At 44.2% G+C, this 20622-nt stretch overlaps 1 protein-coding gene across 1 annotated transcript in view; it reads right to left on the reverse strand.

The window, feature by feature from the left end:
* The window catches only part of pdcd4b (programmed cell death 4b), a 57413-nt gene that overhangs the window by 23692 nt on the left and 13099 nt on the right, over positions 1–20622 (reverse strand). The window contains exons 4-5 of the mRNA XM_048550888.2: positions 20337–20450; positions 1485–1706 (exon numbers count right to left, since the gene is read on the reverse strand). Of these exons, the coding sequence (XP_048406845.1) occupies positions 1485–1706; positions 20337–20450 (336 nt within the window). The remainder of the gene's footprint in view (positions 1–1484; positions 1707–20336; positions 20451–20622) is intronic.

Below are 20622 nucleotides of genomic sequence, written 5' to 3' on the forward strand. Positions count from 1 at the left end.
AATTTCAAAATCTCTCCACATCCAGCCCTATCCCATGTCCAGCCCACCCCCTCCTCCTCACTTTCTGACCTGACCTGTCCACCTTCCTACTTGCCTATCCACTCTACCCTTCCCACAGTCTAATCTCAACAACCCATTGACTACATCCACTTATCCCTTATCCTTCCCTCCCAGCACTCTCCCCCACACCCCTATTATTAGTTCTGGGCTCCTCTCCCTCTATCCAGTCCTGAAGGAGGGCTTTGGCCCAAAACATTGACTTTCCCGCTCCTCTAAAGTTGTCTGACCTGCTATACTTTTCCAGCCTCACAACTAGAGACTAAAACTAGAGGGAATAGGTTTAATGTGTGAAGGGGAAGATTTAAAAAGGATCTGAGGGGCAACATTTTCACAAACAGGCTGTTGCATATATGGAACAAGTTGCAGAGGAAGTGGTAGAGGTGGTAAAATTACAACATTTAAGAGATTTGCACAGGGGAATAGATAGGAAAGGTTTAGAAGGAAATGGTCCAAACACAGGGAAATGGGACTAGTTCAAATAAGGACACCTGGTTGGCATGGACAACTTGGGCTGAAGGAACTGCACTGCATGACTATGACTATCACTGGTTTCATGCTTATTTTAACTGCTCTTTAATATGAAATAAGTTTTACAAAAAACTGAATTGCATTTTGCTTCTCCCCATTCCTAACATCTCCTTTAGCTAGAAAGCCAAATAAGGAAAGAATAGTTCTGAATCTCATTAAATTGTTCACATATCTAGTCAAATAGCCTATCAGAGGTCAAGCAGAGATCTGTTTATGTAAGCTGAATCTTGCCTTTTCAAATTGAGTATAATATCCCTGGCATCATTTATTTCCATAATTAATGTTGGCACACAAGTTGCAAGATGAAAGTAAGGAATGGAGCAGTTTTAAAGCTACAATCATCACGCTGTTTCACAATGTAATCTTCCCATACAGAGAAGGAACTTAAGTCAATTGACACGAACGTTTTAAAGATTTCAATACAATCAATACGCTGGGAAAACTTGAGAAAAAATTCCCAAACGAATAACCTATTGTACGTAACAAATCATACTTAATGCAAAGAACCAACATACCACAAGTAATACAATATTTTAAATTTTAAAAAAATAGAACTACCCTGGGGACATGTTTTTACATATTAGGATACTACCCTTTCAGTATGAGGATTGGAATTGGGATATGGACAATTATGTGCATCAGAATCCAATTCAATACTAATTGTGAATATCAAAAAGCTTAAGGATGACCAGTGCAGTAGGCAACGATATCAGGATCGGAGAGAAGACACCTTGCTGTCACAGCAAAGGGGGCTGTAATTCATAACCAGGTGAGATTGTTTGGTGCCGATATGAGGTGGCCACACATCATTTCTTTCCTCAGCACAAATATTCTTCACCTTGAAGGCAACAGAAAAGTACACACAAACTGCCTCATTTTGAATTTCTTGAACTCACCTGTGGTGCTCCAGGAGTATCCAAGGCTAATTCTGGCAAATCCTTCAGCAGCATATCAAAGGATTTTTCCACATCATTCGTAGTGAGTACTTTCCCACACAGATCAGACAGTAGTCTAGAGGTGAGCTCACGGTGGCTGGCTTTCCCCTCTAAAGCTAAAGATACTGCTAACACTGGCACAGTGCACTTCATTTCTCCAAGATTCAAGTTATTCAGCAGCTCCTGTGCAACAGTAAATAAAACAATGAAAACAGAACAGCCTAGAAAAATAATTTAAGATTGGGGATATTGGAACCTTCAACATTTCATAAGCAAGGAGGAGCTGTTCAAACAATTAATCTGAGGGAAGTGGGGAAATGAGCTGGTAACGGCAATACCTCATACAGATGTCCAAGTTCTCACAGAAAAAGGCATTAAAATAGTCCATTTTTGCAGAATAAGTGCACAACCAAATAGAAATTGAGGAACTACAGATCTACAGTTGGCACTCATGATTGGGAAGAAACAAGTTGTATATTGGTTGACCCTTCTCTCCAGAGTCCAAAAGCATTGTGGAAGAAAGGAATGTACAGAGAGAAAGGCAAGGTGGGGCGAGGGAGAAGTAAGCTAACTACAAAAAGTAAAATTCAAGTTTTAGTTTCTTTCAGTATTCCAGTTTTTGTAACGACAGGCTGGCTGTGAGTAAAACCACATGCTGAGCACAAGATCACAGAGATTTAATTCAAGTTACCTCGTTCACCTACATGAAGAACAGTACCTGCTGAAACAGGTCTAACAGCACATGGTCAAATGTGATTGTACAAACGTGTGAAGGGGAACGCTGCAGTCACTTTTCTGTGTCTCAAAAATGCGTCTTTTAGTTCAAACATTTTGGACCATATCCTAACTTCATGACTTTTCTTGTACTTTTCTCTGGTCACTTTAGACCTGCCCAAGCATCAGAAAACGGTGCTAAAGAATTTCTATCACAGTAGGATAATCTGACTTGATTGCAGCTTTGAGTAAAATATCCTTATTAATGGAATAAATTAGAATGTGCACAAGGGAACAAATATACAAGTACACTGCTGAATGTCAAGGTTCTAAAGAAATCCAACTGAATGTGGCTCAAAGTCTCAGATGACATATTTCAGAGATCACAACTGTAGCATTGGCAGTAATAAAACAGCAAAATCTTACTTCACAACTCAATGCTATTCCCAGGAAAGCAAAGATCTGTGTCCTCATTATCATTTAGCTCTCAAATCATCACATCTAAAACAAGTTAATCATTTATTTATTTCACTGTTGTCAACAGCATACTGATTCACTTGATGTGACTGCTACCCACGCTTTCATAACTCACTTGCTGTCAAACAGCACTAGGTCAGATTGGGACATCTGGTCAGTGCAGATGACTAGGGCCGAAGGGTCTGTTTTTGTACTATACAACTCTAAGACTCTAATTCAATGCTAACCCTATTGACCATGTGGCAGCTCATTTCATCTAGTTTGTTTGGTTGAAAAATAAATAATAAACAACAAAAAAGCCATCAAAAGTTTAATTTAACCACAATGTATTAAAATTATTCGAATGCATTAGATAGCAAAGTCCTAAGATGGCCTAGTCACTCATTTCCTACTGCAAGTTCTTACACATGTAGACACAAATGAGTTCAGGAATCACCTTTTCTTGCAGAGGGATTGCAACCCCGCCGAAAGGATTCAAAATTATGTCAGACATTCTAATTATTCAACCATTGAAAATACTTGAAGAGCAGATTTTTGTCAAATATAGAAAACAGGAACAAGAGTACTTCTTGCGGCCCTTTGAACCTGCTCTACCATTCAACACAATCATGCTGGTTGTCCAACTCAGTAACCTGTTCCTGCCTTTCCCCCCATACCCTTTGATTCCTTCAGCTCTAAAGAACTATATCTAAGTCCTCCTTGAAAACATTCAATGTTTTGGCCTTGACCACAGTGGCAGAGCATGCCACAGATTCACCACTCTCCTGATGAAAAAATTTCTCATTTCAATGCTAAATAGCCTCTATATTCTTAAACTGTGACCCCAGTTCTGGACTTCCCAGAACGTCCTTTGGAATGCTCCAGAACTTCCAATTCCCCAATCCCCAACACCTCATTTTCACCATGGACGTCCAGTCCCTATACGCCTGCATTCCCCATGCAAATGGCCTAAAGGCCCTCCGCTTCTTCCTGTCCCGCAGGCCCGACTAGTCCCCCCTCTACCAACACCCTCATCCGCCTAGCCGAACTCGTCCTCACCCTCAACAACTTCTCTTTCAATTCCTCCCACTTCCTTCAGACTAAGGCAGTGACCATGGGTACCCTTGTGGGCCCAAGCTATGCCTGCCTCTTTGTAGGTTACGTGGAACATTCCCTCTTTTGCACCTACCCTGGCCCTAAACCCCACCTCTTCCTTCTCTACATTGATGACTATATTGGTGCCGCCTCGTGCTCCCAACAGGAGGTCGAACAGTTCATCCATTCCACCAACACCTTCCATCCCAACCTTAAGTTCACCTGGACCATCTCTAGCACATTCCCTCACCTTCCTGGACCTCCTCTGTCTCCATCTCAGACAACCACCTAGAAACCGATGTCCATTTCAAGCCCACCAACTCCCACAGCTACCTAGAATACACTTCCTCCCACCCACCATCCTGCAAAAATTCCATTCCCTATTCCCAATTCCTTCGCCTTTGCTGCATCTGCTCCCAGGATGAGGCATTCCACTCCCTTACATCCCAGATGTCCTCGTTCTTAGAGGACTGCAGCTTCCCCCCATGGTGGTCGAGAACGCCCTTGACCGTGTCTCCCACATTTCCCGCAACTCATCCTTCACACCCCGCCCCTGCAATAAACACCAAAAGAGAATCCCCCTAGTCCTCACATACCACCCCACCAACCTCTGGATACAACGCATTATCCTCTGACCCCACCACCAAAGACATTTTTCCATCCCCTCCCTTGTCTGCCTTCCAGAGAGACCACTCTCTCTGCGACTCCCTTGTCCGCTCCACACTCCCCTCCAACCCCACCACAACCAGCACTTACCCCTGCAATCGCAGGAAGTGCTACACTTGCCCCCACACCACCTCCCTCACCCACATCCCAGGTCCAAGATGACTTTCCACATCAAGCTAAGGCTATTCGGGTGGGTTTAAACTAACTCAGCAGGGGGATGGGAACCAAAATTGTAGTTCAAACATAGAAAAGGTTGAGAGTAGGGAGGTCCGAAGTAAAGTTTCAGGGACGCAAGATGGCACCGGCAAGCAACAAGTTGGTTTGAAGTGTGTCTACTTCAACGCCAGGAGCAAAAGAAAAGTTACAAAATTTGTATCAGAAATTGGCTTGCTGAAAGAGGACAGAGGGCAGTGGTTGATGGGAAATGTTCATCCTGGAGACCAGTTACTAGTGGTGTACCACAAGGGTCGGTGTTGGGTCGACTGCTGTTCGTCATTTTTATAAATGACCTGGATGAGGGCGTAGAAGGATGGGTTAGTAAATTTGCAGACGACACTAAGGTCGGTGGAGTTGTGGATAGTGACGAAGGATGCTATAGGTTGGAGAGAGACATAGGTAAGCTGCAGAGCTGGGCTGAGAGGTGGCAAATGGAGTTTAATGCGGACAAGTGTGAGGTGATGCACTTTGGTAGGAGTAACCAGAAGGCAAAGTACTGGGCTAATGGTAAGATTCTTGTTAGTGTAGATGAGCAGCGAGATCTCGGTGTCCATGTACACAGATCCTTGAAAGTTGCCACCCAGGTTGACAGGGCTGTTGAGAAGGCATGCAGTGTTTTAGCTTTTATTAATAGAGGGATCAAGTTCCGGAACAAAGAGGTTACACTGCAGCGGTTACAAACTCTGGTGCGGCCGCACTTGGAGTATTGTATACAGTTCTGGTCACCGCATTATAAGGATGTGGAAGCTTTGGAAAGGGTGCAGAGGAGATTTACTAGGATGTTGCCTGGTATGGAGGGAAGGTCTTACGAGGAAAGGCTGAGGGACTTGAGGCTGTTTTCATTAGAGAGAAGAAGGTTGAGACGTGACTTAATTGAAACACACAAAATAATCAGAGGGTTAGATAGGGTGGATGGGGAGAGCCTTTTTCCTAGGATGGTGACGGCGAGCACGAGGGGGCATAGCTTTAAATTGAGGGGTGAAAGATATTGGACAGATGTCAGAGGTAGTTTCTTTACTCAGTAGCATGGGAATGGAATGCTTTGCCTGCAACGGTAGTAGATTTGCCAACTTTAAGCACATTTAAGTCGTCACTGGACAAGCATATGGACGTACATGGAATGGTGTAGGTTAGATGGGCTTCAGATTGGTATGACAGGTCGGCACAACATCACAGGCTGAAGGGCCTGTACTGTGCTGTAATGTTCTATGTTCACCTGCACCATCTGCATCCGCTGTACATGGTGTGGCTTCCTCTACATTGGGGAAACCTAGCAGAGGCTTGAGGACCACTTTGCAGAACACCTACGCTCAGTTTGCAATAAACAAATGCACCTCCCAGTCGCGAACCATTTCAAATGCCCCCCCATTCCTTAGACGACAGGTCTGTCCTAGGCCTCCTGCAGTGCCATATTGATGCCATCCGAAGGTTGCAGGAACAGCAACTCGTATTCTGCTTGGGAACCCTGCAGCCCAATGGTATCAATGTGGATTTCACCAGTTTCAAAATCACCCCTTCCCCCCACTGCATTCCACAACCAGCCCAGCTCGACCCCGCCTCTCTAACTTGATCTTCCTCTCACCTATCCCCTCATCCCACCTCAAGCCACACTTCCATTTCCTACCTACTAACCTCTTCCCCTTGACCTGTCAGTCCTCTCCTCTCCACCTATCTTCACCCCACCTTCCCCCTCTCGCCCCGCTTATTTAAGAATCCTCTCCCCATTTATTTAAGAACCCTCTCCCCATCCCCCTTTTCTGATGAAGTGTCTAGGCCCGAAGCGCCACCTTTTGTGCTCCTAAGATGCTTCTTGGCCTGCTGTGTCATCCAACTACACCTTGTTATCTCTGATTCTCCAGCATCTGCAGTTCCCATTATCTTTGGAACATCCTTCTTGTGTTTACAGTCTAGTCCTGTTAGAAATTTATAGATTTCTGAGATCCTCCCTCATTCTTCTGGGCTGCTGTGAGTATAATGCTAATCAAACCAGTCTCTTCATAAGTCAGTCCTGACATCCCAGAAATCAGTCTAATAAACCTTCATTGTACTCCCTCCACAGACAGAACATGTTTCCTCAGACAAGGAAACCATAGAACATAGAACATTACAACACAGTACAGGCCCTTCGGCCCTCGATGTTGTGCCGACCTGTCATACCGATCTCAAGCCCATCTAACCTACACTATTCCATGTACGTCCATATGCTTATCCAATGACCACTTAAATGTACCTAAAGTTGGCGAATCTACTACCATTGCAGGCAAAGCGTTCCATTCCCTTACTACTCTCTGAGTAAAGAAACTACCTCTGACATCTGTCCTATATCTTTCAACCCTCAATTTAAAGCTATGCCCCCTCGTGCTCGCCATCACCATCCTAGGAAAAAGGCTCGCCCCATCCAACGCTCTGATTATTTTATGTGTTTCAATTAAGTCACCTCTCAACCATTTTCTCTCTAATGAAAACAGCCTCAAGTCCCTCAGCCTTTCCTCATAAGACCTTCCCTCCATACCATGCAACATCCTAGTAAATCTCCTCTGCACCCTTTCCAAAGCTTCCATATCCTTCTCATAATGCGGTGACCAGAACTGTATACAATACTCCAAGTGCGGCCGCACCAGAGTTTTGTACAGCTTCACCATAACCTCTTGGCTCCGGAACTCAATCCCTCTATTAATAAAAGCTAAAACACCGTATGCCTTCTTAACAGCCCTGTCAACCTGGGTGGCAACTTTCAAGGATCTGCGTACATGGACACAGAGATCTCTCTGCTCATTTACAATACTAAGAATCTTACCATTAGCCCCGTACTTTGCCTTCTGGTTACTCCTACCGAAGTGCATCACCTCACACTTGTCTGCATTAAACTCCATTTGCCACCTCTCAGCCCAGCTCTGCGGCTTATCTATGTCTCTCTGCAACCTACAGCATCCTTCGTCACTATCCACAACTCCAATGACCTTAGTGTCATCTGCAAATTTACTGACCCATCCTTCTACGCACTCATCCAGGTCATTTATAAAAATAACAAACAGCAGTGGACCCAACACTGACCCTTGCGGTACACCACTAGGAACTGGTCTCCAGGATGAACATTTCCTATCAACTACCACCCTCTGTCTTCTTTCAGCAAGCCAATTTCCGATCCAAACTGCTATATCTCCCACAATTCCATTCCTCCACATTTTGTACAATAGCCTATTGTGGGGAACCTTATCGAACGCCTTGCTGAAATCCACATACACCACATCAACCGGTTTACTCTCATCTACCTGTTTGGTCACGTTCTCAAAAAACTCAATAAGGTTTGTGAGGCACGACCTTCCCTTCACAAAACCGTGCTGACTATCCCTAATCAATTTATTCTTTTCTAGATGATTATAAATCCTATCTCTTATAACCTTTTCCAACACTTTACCAACAACTGAGGTAAGGCTCACTGGTCTATAATTACCAGGGTTGTCTCTACTCCCCTTCTTGAACAGGGGAACCACATTTGCTATCCTCCAGTCATCTGGCACTATTCCTGTAGACAATGACGAGTTAAAGATCAATGCCAAAGGCTCGGCAATCTCCTCCCTGGCTTCCCAAAGGATCCGAGGATAAATCCCATCCAAATTTGCATACAATGGCAAGAAAGGTTTGATCATCAGATACCCTTCCTGCTTGGTTCAATAACCTAAGATTTTATTTTCTGAAGACCACAGAACCAGCAAAGACATCCAGAAAAGATAACGTTCTCAACAAGAGCCACATTAGGAGAGCTTTAATGTTAGCCCTATTCAGAAAGGTTTTAATTTCTTAAGGTATCCATGCCCTTTGGCTACCACATCTTTGCCCCATACCATACAAAATAACAGCAACTTCTCTACTTTTGACAGCTGGGTGCTTGCCATTAGCAACCATTTCAGGGGCCATGTCATGAACGTTCAGGGAGACAACATACTCAATTGATATTTCTTTCCTAAAATCTATAAATGTGTCGTGTCTTGGCCTTCAGTTTGAGAAAATTATCTTCATAAAAACATTGCACAAACGTCTTCACCAAGCTCCCATAGTTTACTTTGTTATGCTTCACAGACCGAGAAAGTACTATATTATCAGAATACATCCAGACCAATGCATCTTGATTCTGTTGAGTTATTGTGTAGAAGATGAAAAGCATGAAATGCAGAGGATAACAATTTCAAAATTAATTAATTGGCTGTGAATACTCAGGAATTTTCAGAGGCTGTGAATCGTGCTATAGCAGGTGAAGATTTGTTTAACTCCAGTTAACAAGAGCAATGTGCATTTGTAAATTGATTTCAATGTAATAAAACTTTCCTGGAACATCACATGAACATCCACAAAAGGTAACACTGAGCTCCATGAAGATCCATCAAGGGAGGTGGCCAAAAGCTTGTTAAAGTAGGCTTTCAGCAGCATCTTACAAGAGAGGTATACACGCAGAAGGTTTAGGGAGATAAATTCAGATTCTGGGGGCATTGGCAGCTATGTGGCAATGAAAAAGAGGGATGCACAGAAAAGGATTGAAGAATTACAGAATATAGAGATGGAACAGGGAACAGCAAAACTACACAGCGACATGAACACAAGGACAAAACTTAAATCTGAGTTGCTGCCAGACTAGACAACTACATAGATTAGCAAACAGAGGTGGCATTGAATGGGGCTAGATATAGGTAGTGTTTTGGATGAGCTGAAGTTTAGTGTGTGCAATGTGGCCAAACTTGCCATCTGTCACCAACATTAGACAAATTTAAACAGCACAGAGGACAATTACATGCAAAATATCAACTGATTCTTGGTAGTAGGAACATGTATCTTGACTTCATCCAGAGATAACTAACTTAGTATTAAATCCCATTACTCCAAATTCCAGTTGAAGGAGGGGAAAAAAGCATTTAAAGTTTAGAAAATAAATCACACTTATGACCATCTGTTCAGAACTGAACTTTTAAGTGAGGTTTCTTAATGCATTAGCAAATGTGCATTTTACATGGTTTATTCTTCAGAAGTCACAAATCGTTTACGAGGTCTACTCCTGCCAAAAAGGGTACATTAGCTCTTGCTTTGCCAAGAAAGGTAAGGAATTGACACTATTTAAACTTAGAAAATGGTGATCAACTTTTATTTTTAGAAATAAAGGAAGAAAAAAGCTGGTACAGTAGTAGCAGCACTAAACAGTACATATTCTAGCATTTCAACAATCACTAAATTTAATGATAGCTTTGGAAAAGTTAAATGCACGTTAATTTATCAATCTCCACAGTACTGGGACACACTGCAGGCATTTCTCAAGGTAAGATTCAAAGTCTCCATTAGTGACTATATGTCCAATAGGTCAGAACTGGAGACATTTGCTGATGATTGCACAAATCGCAAGTCTTCAAATACTGAAACAGCAAAACCCATATAACATCCAGGCTTGGGCGAATATGTGGCACATAACATTCATGCCACAAAAGTTCTAGGTAATAACCATCGATAACAGAATCTAATAAACTCATCTGCACGTTCATTGGTATTAGCATGTCTGAATCATCTACCAACATCCTGGAAGCTATTGCTGACCAGCAACATTCATAGTGTGGTTACTACAGCAGGTGAGTAGTGAAGGATTCCAGAATGAACAACTCACTTATTAACTCATCAATACTTGTTCACCACATAAGCAGCATAAATCTTGGACAGAGATAATGGGAACTGCAGATGCTGGAGAATCCAAGACAACAAAATGTGAGGCTGGATGAACACAGCAGGCCAAGCAGCATCTCAGGAGCACAAAAGCTGACGTTTCGGGCCTAGACCCTTCATCAGAGAGGGGGATGGGGTGAGGGTTCTGGAATAAATAGGGAGAGAGGGGGGGGGGCGGACCGAAGATGGGGAGAAAAGAAGATAGGTGGAGAGGAGAGTATAGGTGGGGAGGTAGGGAGGGGATAGGTCAGTCCAGGGAAGACGGACAGGTCAAGGAGGTGGGATGAGGTTAGTAGGTAGATGGGGGTGCGGCTTGGGGTGGGAGGAAGGAATGGCTGAGAGGAAGAACAGGTTAGGGAGGCGGAGACAGGTTGGACTGGTTTTGGGATGCAGTGGGTGGAGGGGAAGGGCTGGGCTGGTTGTGTGGTGCAGTGGGGGGAGGGGACAAACTGGGCTGGTTTAGGGATGCATTTGGGGAAGGGGAGATTTTGAAGCTGGTGAAGCCTACATTGATACCATTGGACTGCAGGGTTCCCAGGCGGAATATGAGTTGCTGTTCCTGCAACCTTCAGGTGGCATCATTGTGGCACTGCAGGAGGCCCATGATGGACATGTCATCTAAAGAATGGGAGGGGGAGTGGAAATGGTTTGCGACTGGGAGGTGCAGTAGTTTCAGTTCGCAACAAACTACTGCACCTCCCGGTCGCAAACCATTTCCACTCCCCCTCCCATTCTTTAGATGACATGTCCATCATGGGCCTCCCGCAGTGCCACAATGATGCCACCCGAAGGTTGCAGGAACAGCAACTCATATTCCGCCTGGGAACCCTGCAGCCTAATGGTATCAAAGTGGACTTCACCAGTTTCAAAATCTCCCCTTCCCCAAATGCATCCCTAAACCAGCCCAGTTCGTCCCCTCCCCCCACTGCACCACACAACCAGCCCAGCCCTTCCCCTCCACCCACTGCATCCCAAAACCAGTCCAACCTGTCTCCGCCTCCCTAACCTGTTCTTCCTCTCAGCCATCCCTTCCTCCCACCCCAAGCCGCACCCCCATCTACCTACTAACCTCATCCCACCTCCTTGACTGACCTATCCCCTCCCTACCTCCCTACCTCCCCACCTATACTCTCCTCTCCACCTATCTTCTTTTCTCCCCATCTTCGGTCCGCCTCCCCCTCTCTCCCTACTTATTCCAGAACCCTCACCCCATCCCCCTCTCTGATGAAGGGTCTAGGCCCGAAACGTCAGCTTTTGTGCTCCTGAGATGCTGCTTGGGCTGCTGTGTTCATCCAGCCTCACATTTTGTCGTCTTAAATCTTGGACAGGTTCAGCTCCAAAACACAACGTTTGACAGTATTCTGGCAAAAGCAGTTTGCTTGATTGGCACCCCATCTACGACCTTCCACATTCACTCCCTTCACCACAGTCAAACAGTGGGTGCAATGTGTACCACCTACCAGATCAACTCACTAAGGTTCCTTTAATAGCATGTTGCAATTCAATGACTCCTGCCACTCTGAAGGACATTAGCAGCAGATACGTGGGTACAGCACCACCTGCCAGTTCCGTTCCAAGTCACACATCATCCTGACTTGGAAATGTCCTGTTCTTCAGCATCACTAAATCAAAATGTAGAACACTCCTCTCTCTAGTACTGTGGATGCACCCATACACCAAGCTCACCACCACCTTCAAGGTAGTACTGAGCTTCCAACGTCTGATTTAGACCATAGAACAACACAGCGCAGAACAGGCCCTTTGGCCCTCAATGTCACGCCAACCTGTGAACTAATCTAAGCCCATCCCCCTAAACTATCCCATCATCCATATGCTTATCCAAGATGATCATCCAAGATTTACTTTTGTAATAATTGTGTATGGTTCGTCCGGTTAATTTTCTGGTCGACGGTCACCTCCAGGATATTGATCGTAGGAAATTCAGAACAGTAATGACCCAGAACATTAAGGGAAGATGATCAAATTCTGTTGGTGCAGACAGTCACTGTTTGGCACTTGGGATATGAATGGTTCTTACCACTTTCTAGTCCAAGTCTGGATATTGTGCAGGTCTTGTATACAGGCACAGAAAGATGTGGAATTACAAGAGTTGTGAATGATATGGAACACTGCACTTCAAGCACTTTAAGGTTTATATTGGAAGGAAGATCAATGATGATGCAGCTGAAGATAGTCAACCAGAACACTACACTGAAAAACTTCCACCAGCAATATCATGGGGCTGCGATGATCTACTGCACCGACCAAGAACAAATTTCTTTCACTTAAACAGGTGAAAGACTGTATATCATGGGACAAATCTGACCAATAAGTAATATGAGTCAAAGTAATTTTCAGCATTAGTGTAACTAAACTGTGTGCATGAATATTAAGTAATGGCTGAATTCTGTTGGCTTCCAGAAAGTGCTGTTTGCTTTTGTTTTCTATAGAATCTCAATTAGAGTCTCAACCAACCAGACAGAATGTGTTTTGGAAAACAAAAAGTTAGAACCAAACAAAAATGACTGGACCATCGTTAAAAACAGCATACTCTGCTGTAAAGAATTTAAGCTTTTAACATAATATTACTTATTTTTATGCAGCTTCAATTATTCAATAAATAAAACAGTTTATACACCACAAAAGGAGATCATGTGACCCAGCAGTCTACACTGGCCCTCCATGTGCTTGATACCATTCTGTCTTCTCCCCATGACACTGCACATTCTGACTATCTTTTGAATGTATGGCCTGCCACCAGGGTCTCAGGTGGTTCATTCCAGGCATTTACCATGTCTTGCATATGGAAAATTTCTTGTCATTTTACTTCTTTCACCAATTACTTTAAATCGGGGCTGTCTTGTTTAATTTCTTCACGAGCAAGGTTTCTCCTTTCTACTCTTCCGTGACCCTGCATGACTTTTGAATACCTCTACCTTCTCCAATATCATCTTCATTTCAATTCCTCATTCCTGCAACCATTCTTGTCATTCTCTTGACATGCTCACCAATGTTTTCACCTTGAAGTGCAGCAACCAGCAGCGAACACAAGGCTGATCCAGTATTTTGTACTGGTTCAACATAACCTCCTTGGTCTTGTACTCTATACACTTATCAAGTAATACCAAAGATCTATATACTTTATTTAGCTGCTGTCTGAAGATGGCAAGCCAGGTTCAACAACCCATACACATAGGTCCGTCTGGTCCAGCATCACCTTCAGAGTTGTGTTCTTTACTTTGTCTTCATGATCTTCCACCTAAATGAATCACTTTGCACTTTCACAATGAGCTTCAATTGCTTTTGTCCATACATTTTACCAGCTTGTCTACATTCTTTTGAAACACTGAACTATCCTCCTCATAGTAAACAATGCTTCCAAGTTTCATACTGCACACAAACTTGGAAATGGCACCCTGTACATCAAGGTCTAAGACATTAATTTATAGATCAGGAAAAGCAGAGTCCCAGAGAACTCCACTACACACTTTCCTCTTGTCTGAACAACATGCATTAAACATTTTTCTTTATTTTGTCACTCAATTTTGAATCCATGCTTTTACTATCCCAGAGGGCCCAGAGACCCTTTTGTTCTGTAACAATTAATTCTGCTTTCTCATCCCAGATGCTGCCAGACCTGCTGAGGTTTTTCCACCAACTCCTGTTTTTGTTTCCAATTTCCAGCACCTGTAGTTCTTTGTTTTTTGTTCAATGCAGACATTTCTGAAGGGTCCAGACCTGAAGCATCAGTTTTCTTGTTCCTCTGATGGTGCCTGGCCTGCTGTGTTCATCCAGCTCCACATGTTATTGTCTCAGGCTCGAACATCGGCAGCTCCTACTATGTTTGAGGGAAAAGAGCCAGCTGTGATTAAAGGGGTGCGATTTATCTGCTAATAACCGTTTAAGAGTTGGATGCTAGTCTGTTCTTTTTGAAGTAATTTAAAAGTAATGACATTTTTTCCTATTCATTCATGGATGTGGGCATCGCTGGCTGAGCCAGCATTTCTTGCCTGTCGCTAGTTGCCCTTGAGAAGGTGGTGGTGAGCTGCCTTCTTGAACCGCTGTAGTCCTCCTGCTGTGAATTGACCAACAATGTTATTAGGGAGGGAATTCAAAGATTTTTGACCCAGCGACAGTGAAATAACGGCAATATATTGCCAAGTCAGGACGGTGAGTGCCTTGGAGGGGAACTTTGAGTTGGTGGTGTTTCCATACATCTGATGCCCTTGTTCTTCTAGGGGCAAGTGGTCATGTGTTTGGAAGGTGCTGTCTGAGGATCTTCAGTGAATTTCTGCAGTGCATCTTATAGATAGTACACACTGCTGCTATTGACCGTCAGTGGTGGAAGGAGTGAATGCTTGTGGATGTGGTGCCAATCAAGCGAGCTGCCTGCCCTGGACGGTGTCAAGCTTCTTGAGGGTTGTTGGGGCTGCATCATCCAGGCAAGTGGGGAGTATCCCATCACACTCCTGACTTGTGCCTTGTAGATGGTGGACAGGCCTTGGGGAGTCAGGGCGTGAATTACTCGCCACAGGATTCCCAGCTTCTTCCTGGCCTGCTCTTGTAGCCACTTTCTTAATGTGGTGAGTCCAGTTGAGTTTCTGGTCAATGGTAACTTCCAGGATGTTGATCATGGGGGATTCAGCGATGGTAACTGGGAGACTCTGGCGGAACCCAAACTGGGCATCACTGAGCATTATTGTTGAGCGGGTGCTGCTTGATAGCACTGTTAATGACACCTTCCATCATTTTATTGATGATCGAGAGTAGCCTGATGGGCAGTAAGTAGCTGAGTTGGATTTGTCCTGCTTTTTATGTACAGGACATGCTTGGGCAATTTTCTACATTGCCAGGTAGATACCAGTGTTGTAGCTGTACTGGAACAGCTTGGCTCGGGGAGCAACAAGTTTTGATGCACAAGGTTTCGGTACTATTGCTGGAATGCTGTCAGGGCCCGTGGCGTTTGCAATGTCCAGTGTCTCCAACTGTTTCTTGATATCATGTGGAGTGAATCAAATTGGCTGAACACTAGTGACCATAATGCTGGGGCCCACTGAAGGAGGCCAAGATGGATCATCCACTCGGCACTTTTGGCTGAAGATTGCTGCAATTACTTCAGCCTTCGCTTTTGCACTGATGTGCTGGGCTCTTCCATCATTGAGGATGGGGATATTTGTGGAGCCTCCTCCTCCAGTGAGTTGTTTAATTGTCCACCACCATTCACAACTGGATGTGGTAGGACAGCAGAGCTTAGATCTGATCTATTGGTTGCGGGATCACTTAGCTCTACCTATCACTTACTGCCTTTGCTGTTTAGTGTGCAAGTAATCCTGTTTGGTAGCTTCACCAGTTTGATACCTCATCCTCAGGTATGCCCGGTGCTGCTCCTAGCATGCCCTCCTGCACTCTCCATTGAGCCAGCGTTGATCCCCTGGCTTGATAGTAATGGTTGAGTGGGGGATATGAGAGACCCTAGGGTTATAGATCATGCTGGAGTACAATTCCACTGCTGCTGAGGTTGGGTGGCTCACCGAGCTGGTTTGCTGTTCTGCAGACGTTTCGTTACCATGCTTGGTAATATCCTCAGTGCAGCCTCTGATGAAGCGATATGTTTTCCCGTCTGGTTTTTAAACTCTGGGGTCTGTTGTAATGGATTGCCTCACTTCTGGGTTTCCTCTGCAGTGGAATGTATACAGGGTTGAGTTCAATGTGTTTATTAATAGCCTGCTTCGTGGAGTGCCACGATTCCAGGAATTCTCATGCTTGTCTCTGCTTAGCTTGCCCCAGTCAAAGTTGTGGTTCTCCTTGTCCACGTGGATTGAGATGAGTGAGTATTGGTCGGGTCTTTTTGTAGCCAGTTGGTGTTCATGTGCCCTTGTTGTTAGTTTCCTTCCTGTTTGTCTGATGTAGTGTTTCTCAGTCTCTGCAGAGGATCTTGTAGATGACACTGGTCCTGCCAAGGTGGGGAATGGGTCTTTGGTTCGGGTGAGCACTTGTCGTAGGGTTGATGTGGGTTTGTTTGCCACTCTGATGTCCAGTGGTCGTAGAAGTCTTGTGGTGAGTTCTGATGTGTTCCTGATATAGGGTAGTGAGGAACGTGTTGGGGTGTGCAGAATCTTTCTGATGCTGATCCTGTAGGCATCTCCTGACCCAGTTCTTTGGATATCCATTATCCTTAAACACTTAGAAGAGGTATTCCTCCTTCTCCTGGCATAGTTCCATGTTGCTGCAGTGTCTTGTTGCCCTTTGAAATAGTGTTTGCAAACAGCTTCATTTGTGCGTGCGGGGATGGTTACTATTGAAGTTCAATACCTGATCTGTGTGTGTGGTTTTTTCCAGTGTACTTTCGTCTGGAGTTCCCCATTTGTCTTGCGCTCTACCATGATGTCCAGGAATGGGAGTTATTTGTTCTTCTCCTCCTCTCTGGTGAAGTTCATTCTGGTGAGGGTGTTGAACTCGAACCCATGTACATTCCACTGCAGAGGAAACCCAGAAGTGAGGCAATCCATCGCAACGGACCCCAGAGTTTAAAAACCAGGTGGGAAAACACAGCGACGCTTCAGAGGCTGCACTGAGGATGTTATCAAGCAAGGTAACAAAACGTCTGCGGAACAGCAAACCAGGTTGGTGAACCAACCAACCTCGACACCCACAACCCAAGCTACAAGTCTACGCCAAAACGTTAGAATTCTGCTGCTGTTGATGGCCCACAGCGCCTCATAGATGCCCAGTCTTGATTTGCTAGATCTGTGCGAAATCTGTCCCATTGAGCATGGGGATAGTGCCACACAACACAAGGGAGGCTGTTATCAATGTGAAGATGGGATGTCATCTCCACAAGGGCTGTGCAATGGTCAGTCTTACTGATACCGTCGTGGACAGATGCAACTGCAGCTGGCAGATTGGTAAGGATGAGCTCAAGTATGTTTTTCCCTCTTGTTGTTCCCTCACCACCTGCCACAGACCCAATCTAGCAGTTATGTCCTTTAGGATCCGGCCAGCTCGATCAGTGGTACTGCTGCTGAGCCATTCTTGATGGTGGACATTGAAACCCCTCACCCAGAGTACATTTTGTACCCTTGCCATCCTCAGTGCTACCTCCAAGTGTTCTTCAACATTGAGAAATGCTGATTCATGAGTTGAGAGAGGACAGTATGTCGTAATCAGAAAGAGGTTTCCTTGCCCACGTTTAAACTGAAGCCTTGAGACTTCATGGGGTCTGGAATCAACGTTGAGGACTCCTACTGCAACACTCCCGACGACTGTGTCCCACTGCGCCACACCCTCTGCTGGGTCTGTACTGCTGGTGGTACAGGACATATCCAGGGATGGTGATGGTGGTGTCTGGGACATTGTCTGTAAGGTATGATTCTGTGAGTACGACCACGTCAGGCTGCCACAGGACACAGGACAGTACAGGCCCTTCGGCCCACGATGTTGTGCTGTGGAATAATACTAATTCAAAATTAAAATAACCTAACTGTGCATGTCCAGCAGTCGCTTAAATGTCACAAATGACTCTGCTTCCACGACTACCACTGGCAAAATATTCCATGCGCTCACAACTCTCTGGGTGAAGAACCTCCCTCTGATGCCTCCTCTATACCTTCCTCCTAACGCCTTAAAACTATGAACCCTCGTGGCAGTCAATCCTGCCCTGGGGAAAAGTCTCTGGCTATCGACTCTATCCATGCCTTTCATTACCTTGTACACCTCGATCAGGTCGCTTCGCTTCCTCCTTCTCTACAGAGCTCAGTCAACCTCTCCTCGTAAGACAAGCCCTCCAGCCCAGGCAGCATCCTGGTAAACCTCCTCTGCACCCTCTCCAAAGCCTCCACATCTTTCCTATAATAGGGTGACCAGAACTAGACACAATATTCCAAGTGTGGTCTCACCAGGGTTTTGTAGAGCTGCAGCATAGCCTTGCAGCTCTTAAACTCAATCCCCCTGTTAATGAATGCCAAAACACCATATGCTTTCTTAACAACCTTATCCACTTGGGTGGCAACTTTGAGGGAGCTATGCACTTGAACACCAAGATCCCGCTGTTCCTCCACACTGCTGAGAATCCTGCCTTTAATCCTATATTCAGCATTTAAGTTCCACCTTCCAAAATGCATCACTTCGCATTTATCCAGGTTGAACTCCATCTGCCACTTCTCAGTCCAGCTCTGCATTCTGTCAATGTCTCGCTGAAGCCTGCAATAGCCCTTGATACTATCAACGGCACCTCCAACCTTTGTGTCATCAGCAAACATACTAACCCACCCCTCAACCTCCATATCCAAGTCATTTATAAAAACTACAAAGAGCAGAGGCCCGAGAACAGAGCCCTGCGGGACACCACTCAGCACTGACCTCCAGGCAGAATACTTACCATCTACAACCACTCTCTGCCTCCTGTCAGCCAACCAATTCTGAATCCAGACAGCCAAATCACCCTGTATCCCATACCTCCTGACTTTATGAATGAGAATGTTAGAGAGGAGGATTTTGCTGAGTTGACAGGGTGTTTCTGTCATTGTCTTTTCTGGTGCCTTGGTTGATGCCAGGTGATCCATCCAGTTTCCTTTCTTTGAGTCTTTGTAGTGATTGGTACAAGTGAATGGTTTGCTAGGCCATTTCAAAGGGCAGTTGAGAGTCAACCACGTTGTCATGGGTGTGGAGTCACATGTAGGCCAGACTTGGTCAGGGTAGCAGATTTCCTCCCCGATGGACATTAGTGAATTACATCGGCGTTTTCAGAGCTGTGACTTTAAAATCAGTACATGTCACAGACAGCAGGGGACAGCAAGGATCCCAGGACAGTTTATTGAAGTTTGTTTGTATTGTGGGGGTTACAACAGGAGAGAGAAAGTACAGCTATTAGCTTTGGCAGAATTTATGATGGAACAAGTTGTTTTTAAAAACATTGAAAAGCTTTTGGGTTCAGTTTAAAGTAGACCTGACCAAAGTCTGATGCATATAGACTCTCCTAGAAAAGGAGGTTGTTCAGAGCAGTTAAGGGGTCAGGGTATCGCAGAGTAAGGGCTGCAGTTTGTCAGCACTCCCAGACCAGGTATGTTTGGCTGTGGATTATTCAAAGATGAGAAGGTTTAAGCTCTCAGGTGTGAGCATTTTCAAGGAAAAGGACTCTACATTTCACAGGCCATAAACAGAGAGTCAGCAGTTAAGTCAAACCTTCAGATTGAACAGGAAGGAAAATTTCCCTGGATTCTGGTTAACTGTAAAGTGGTTGCCTTGGGTTGTACATGAGACTTTGTTTTGCCTCGTGTTTCAAACCCTTACACATGAACAGCTTAATTTGTTTCATTTTCTTTGTAATAAACGTGCTTACAGTTAAAACACAACCTGCAATTTGGTATACGTCTGTTTCAGAAAAAGGACTGCAGGTTAAATTTTCAAAAAAAAAAATCATTCCAGGATCTGATTTGTCCAGTAGTAAGATTCACTGGGTTCTCTTTTGGGGGTTAAATCTTATTCGTACCACAGAAATCAATGCCTTAAACATGTAATTATTCCTTCCAATTGGTAGGTCATGATATAATAATTATTTCTGGAATTTTGAAACACTCCATGAATGGAACATTTAATTTAATGGTTGCTTTCTGCACATGGCCAATCAATTACCAATCTCCTATAAATACTGAATAAATAAAGTAAATAACAACCATCAAGTTTCAAAAATTGTATAAATACAGAAGACACTTTAGCAGTTGACAAAAAGCAGCAGTGGTCAAGTGATTCTAATGAGCACACACAGTGAAACATCTTGTCTTAAGTAAATTAAATACAATCAAATTCTTCTACGTTTCCATCCAATAAACTCTACCATTATTTTTAAAAACGTTCAAACATCTATAGTTATAGACTATTGAACTTTAAAAATCACTACAAGTTAAAAACTTTAACAATTCCAAATAGTTGACCTCATTTTGGTATTAAAATCAAGTATAAAATACATACCAGAACTTCATTAGTGTCTCCATGTTCAAAGTATTCTTGCACAATTGGAGTCACAGTTTTCTGAAAAACCCCTTCATCTAAGGGTAGAACCACTGTCTCATACACGCAATTCTCCTGTTGAAATTTATAACAGAACTAAAATCTTGTTATCAAATGGTATTGCCAACGGAAACAAATTCAGAATAATTGGCACCATGCTGACACTAGATGGCCACTTGGTGATCTGCTAGTTAGAGAGAAATAGACATGGTACAAATTAATACAGAACACAGATTGCTTTAAATAC

Source organism: Stegostoma tigrinum, chromosome 20, assembly GCF_030684315.1.
Source record: "Stegostoma tigrinum isolate sSteTig4 chromosome 20, sSteTig4.hap1, whole genome shotgun sequence".
NCBI lineage: Eukaryota > Metazoa > Chordata > Chondrichthyes > Orectolobiformes > Stegostomatidae > Stegostoma > Stegostoma tigrinum.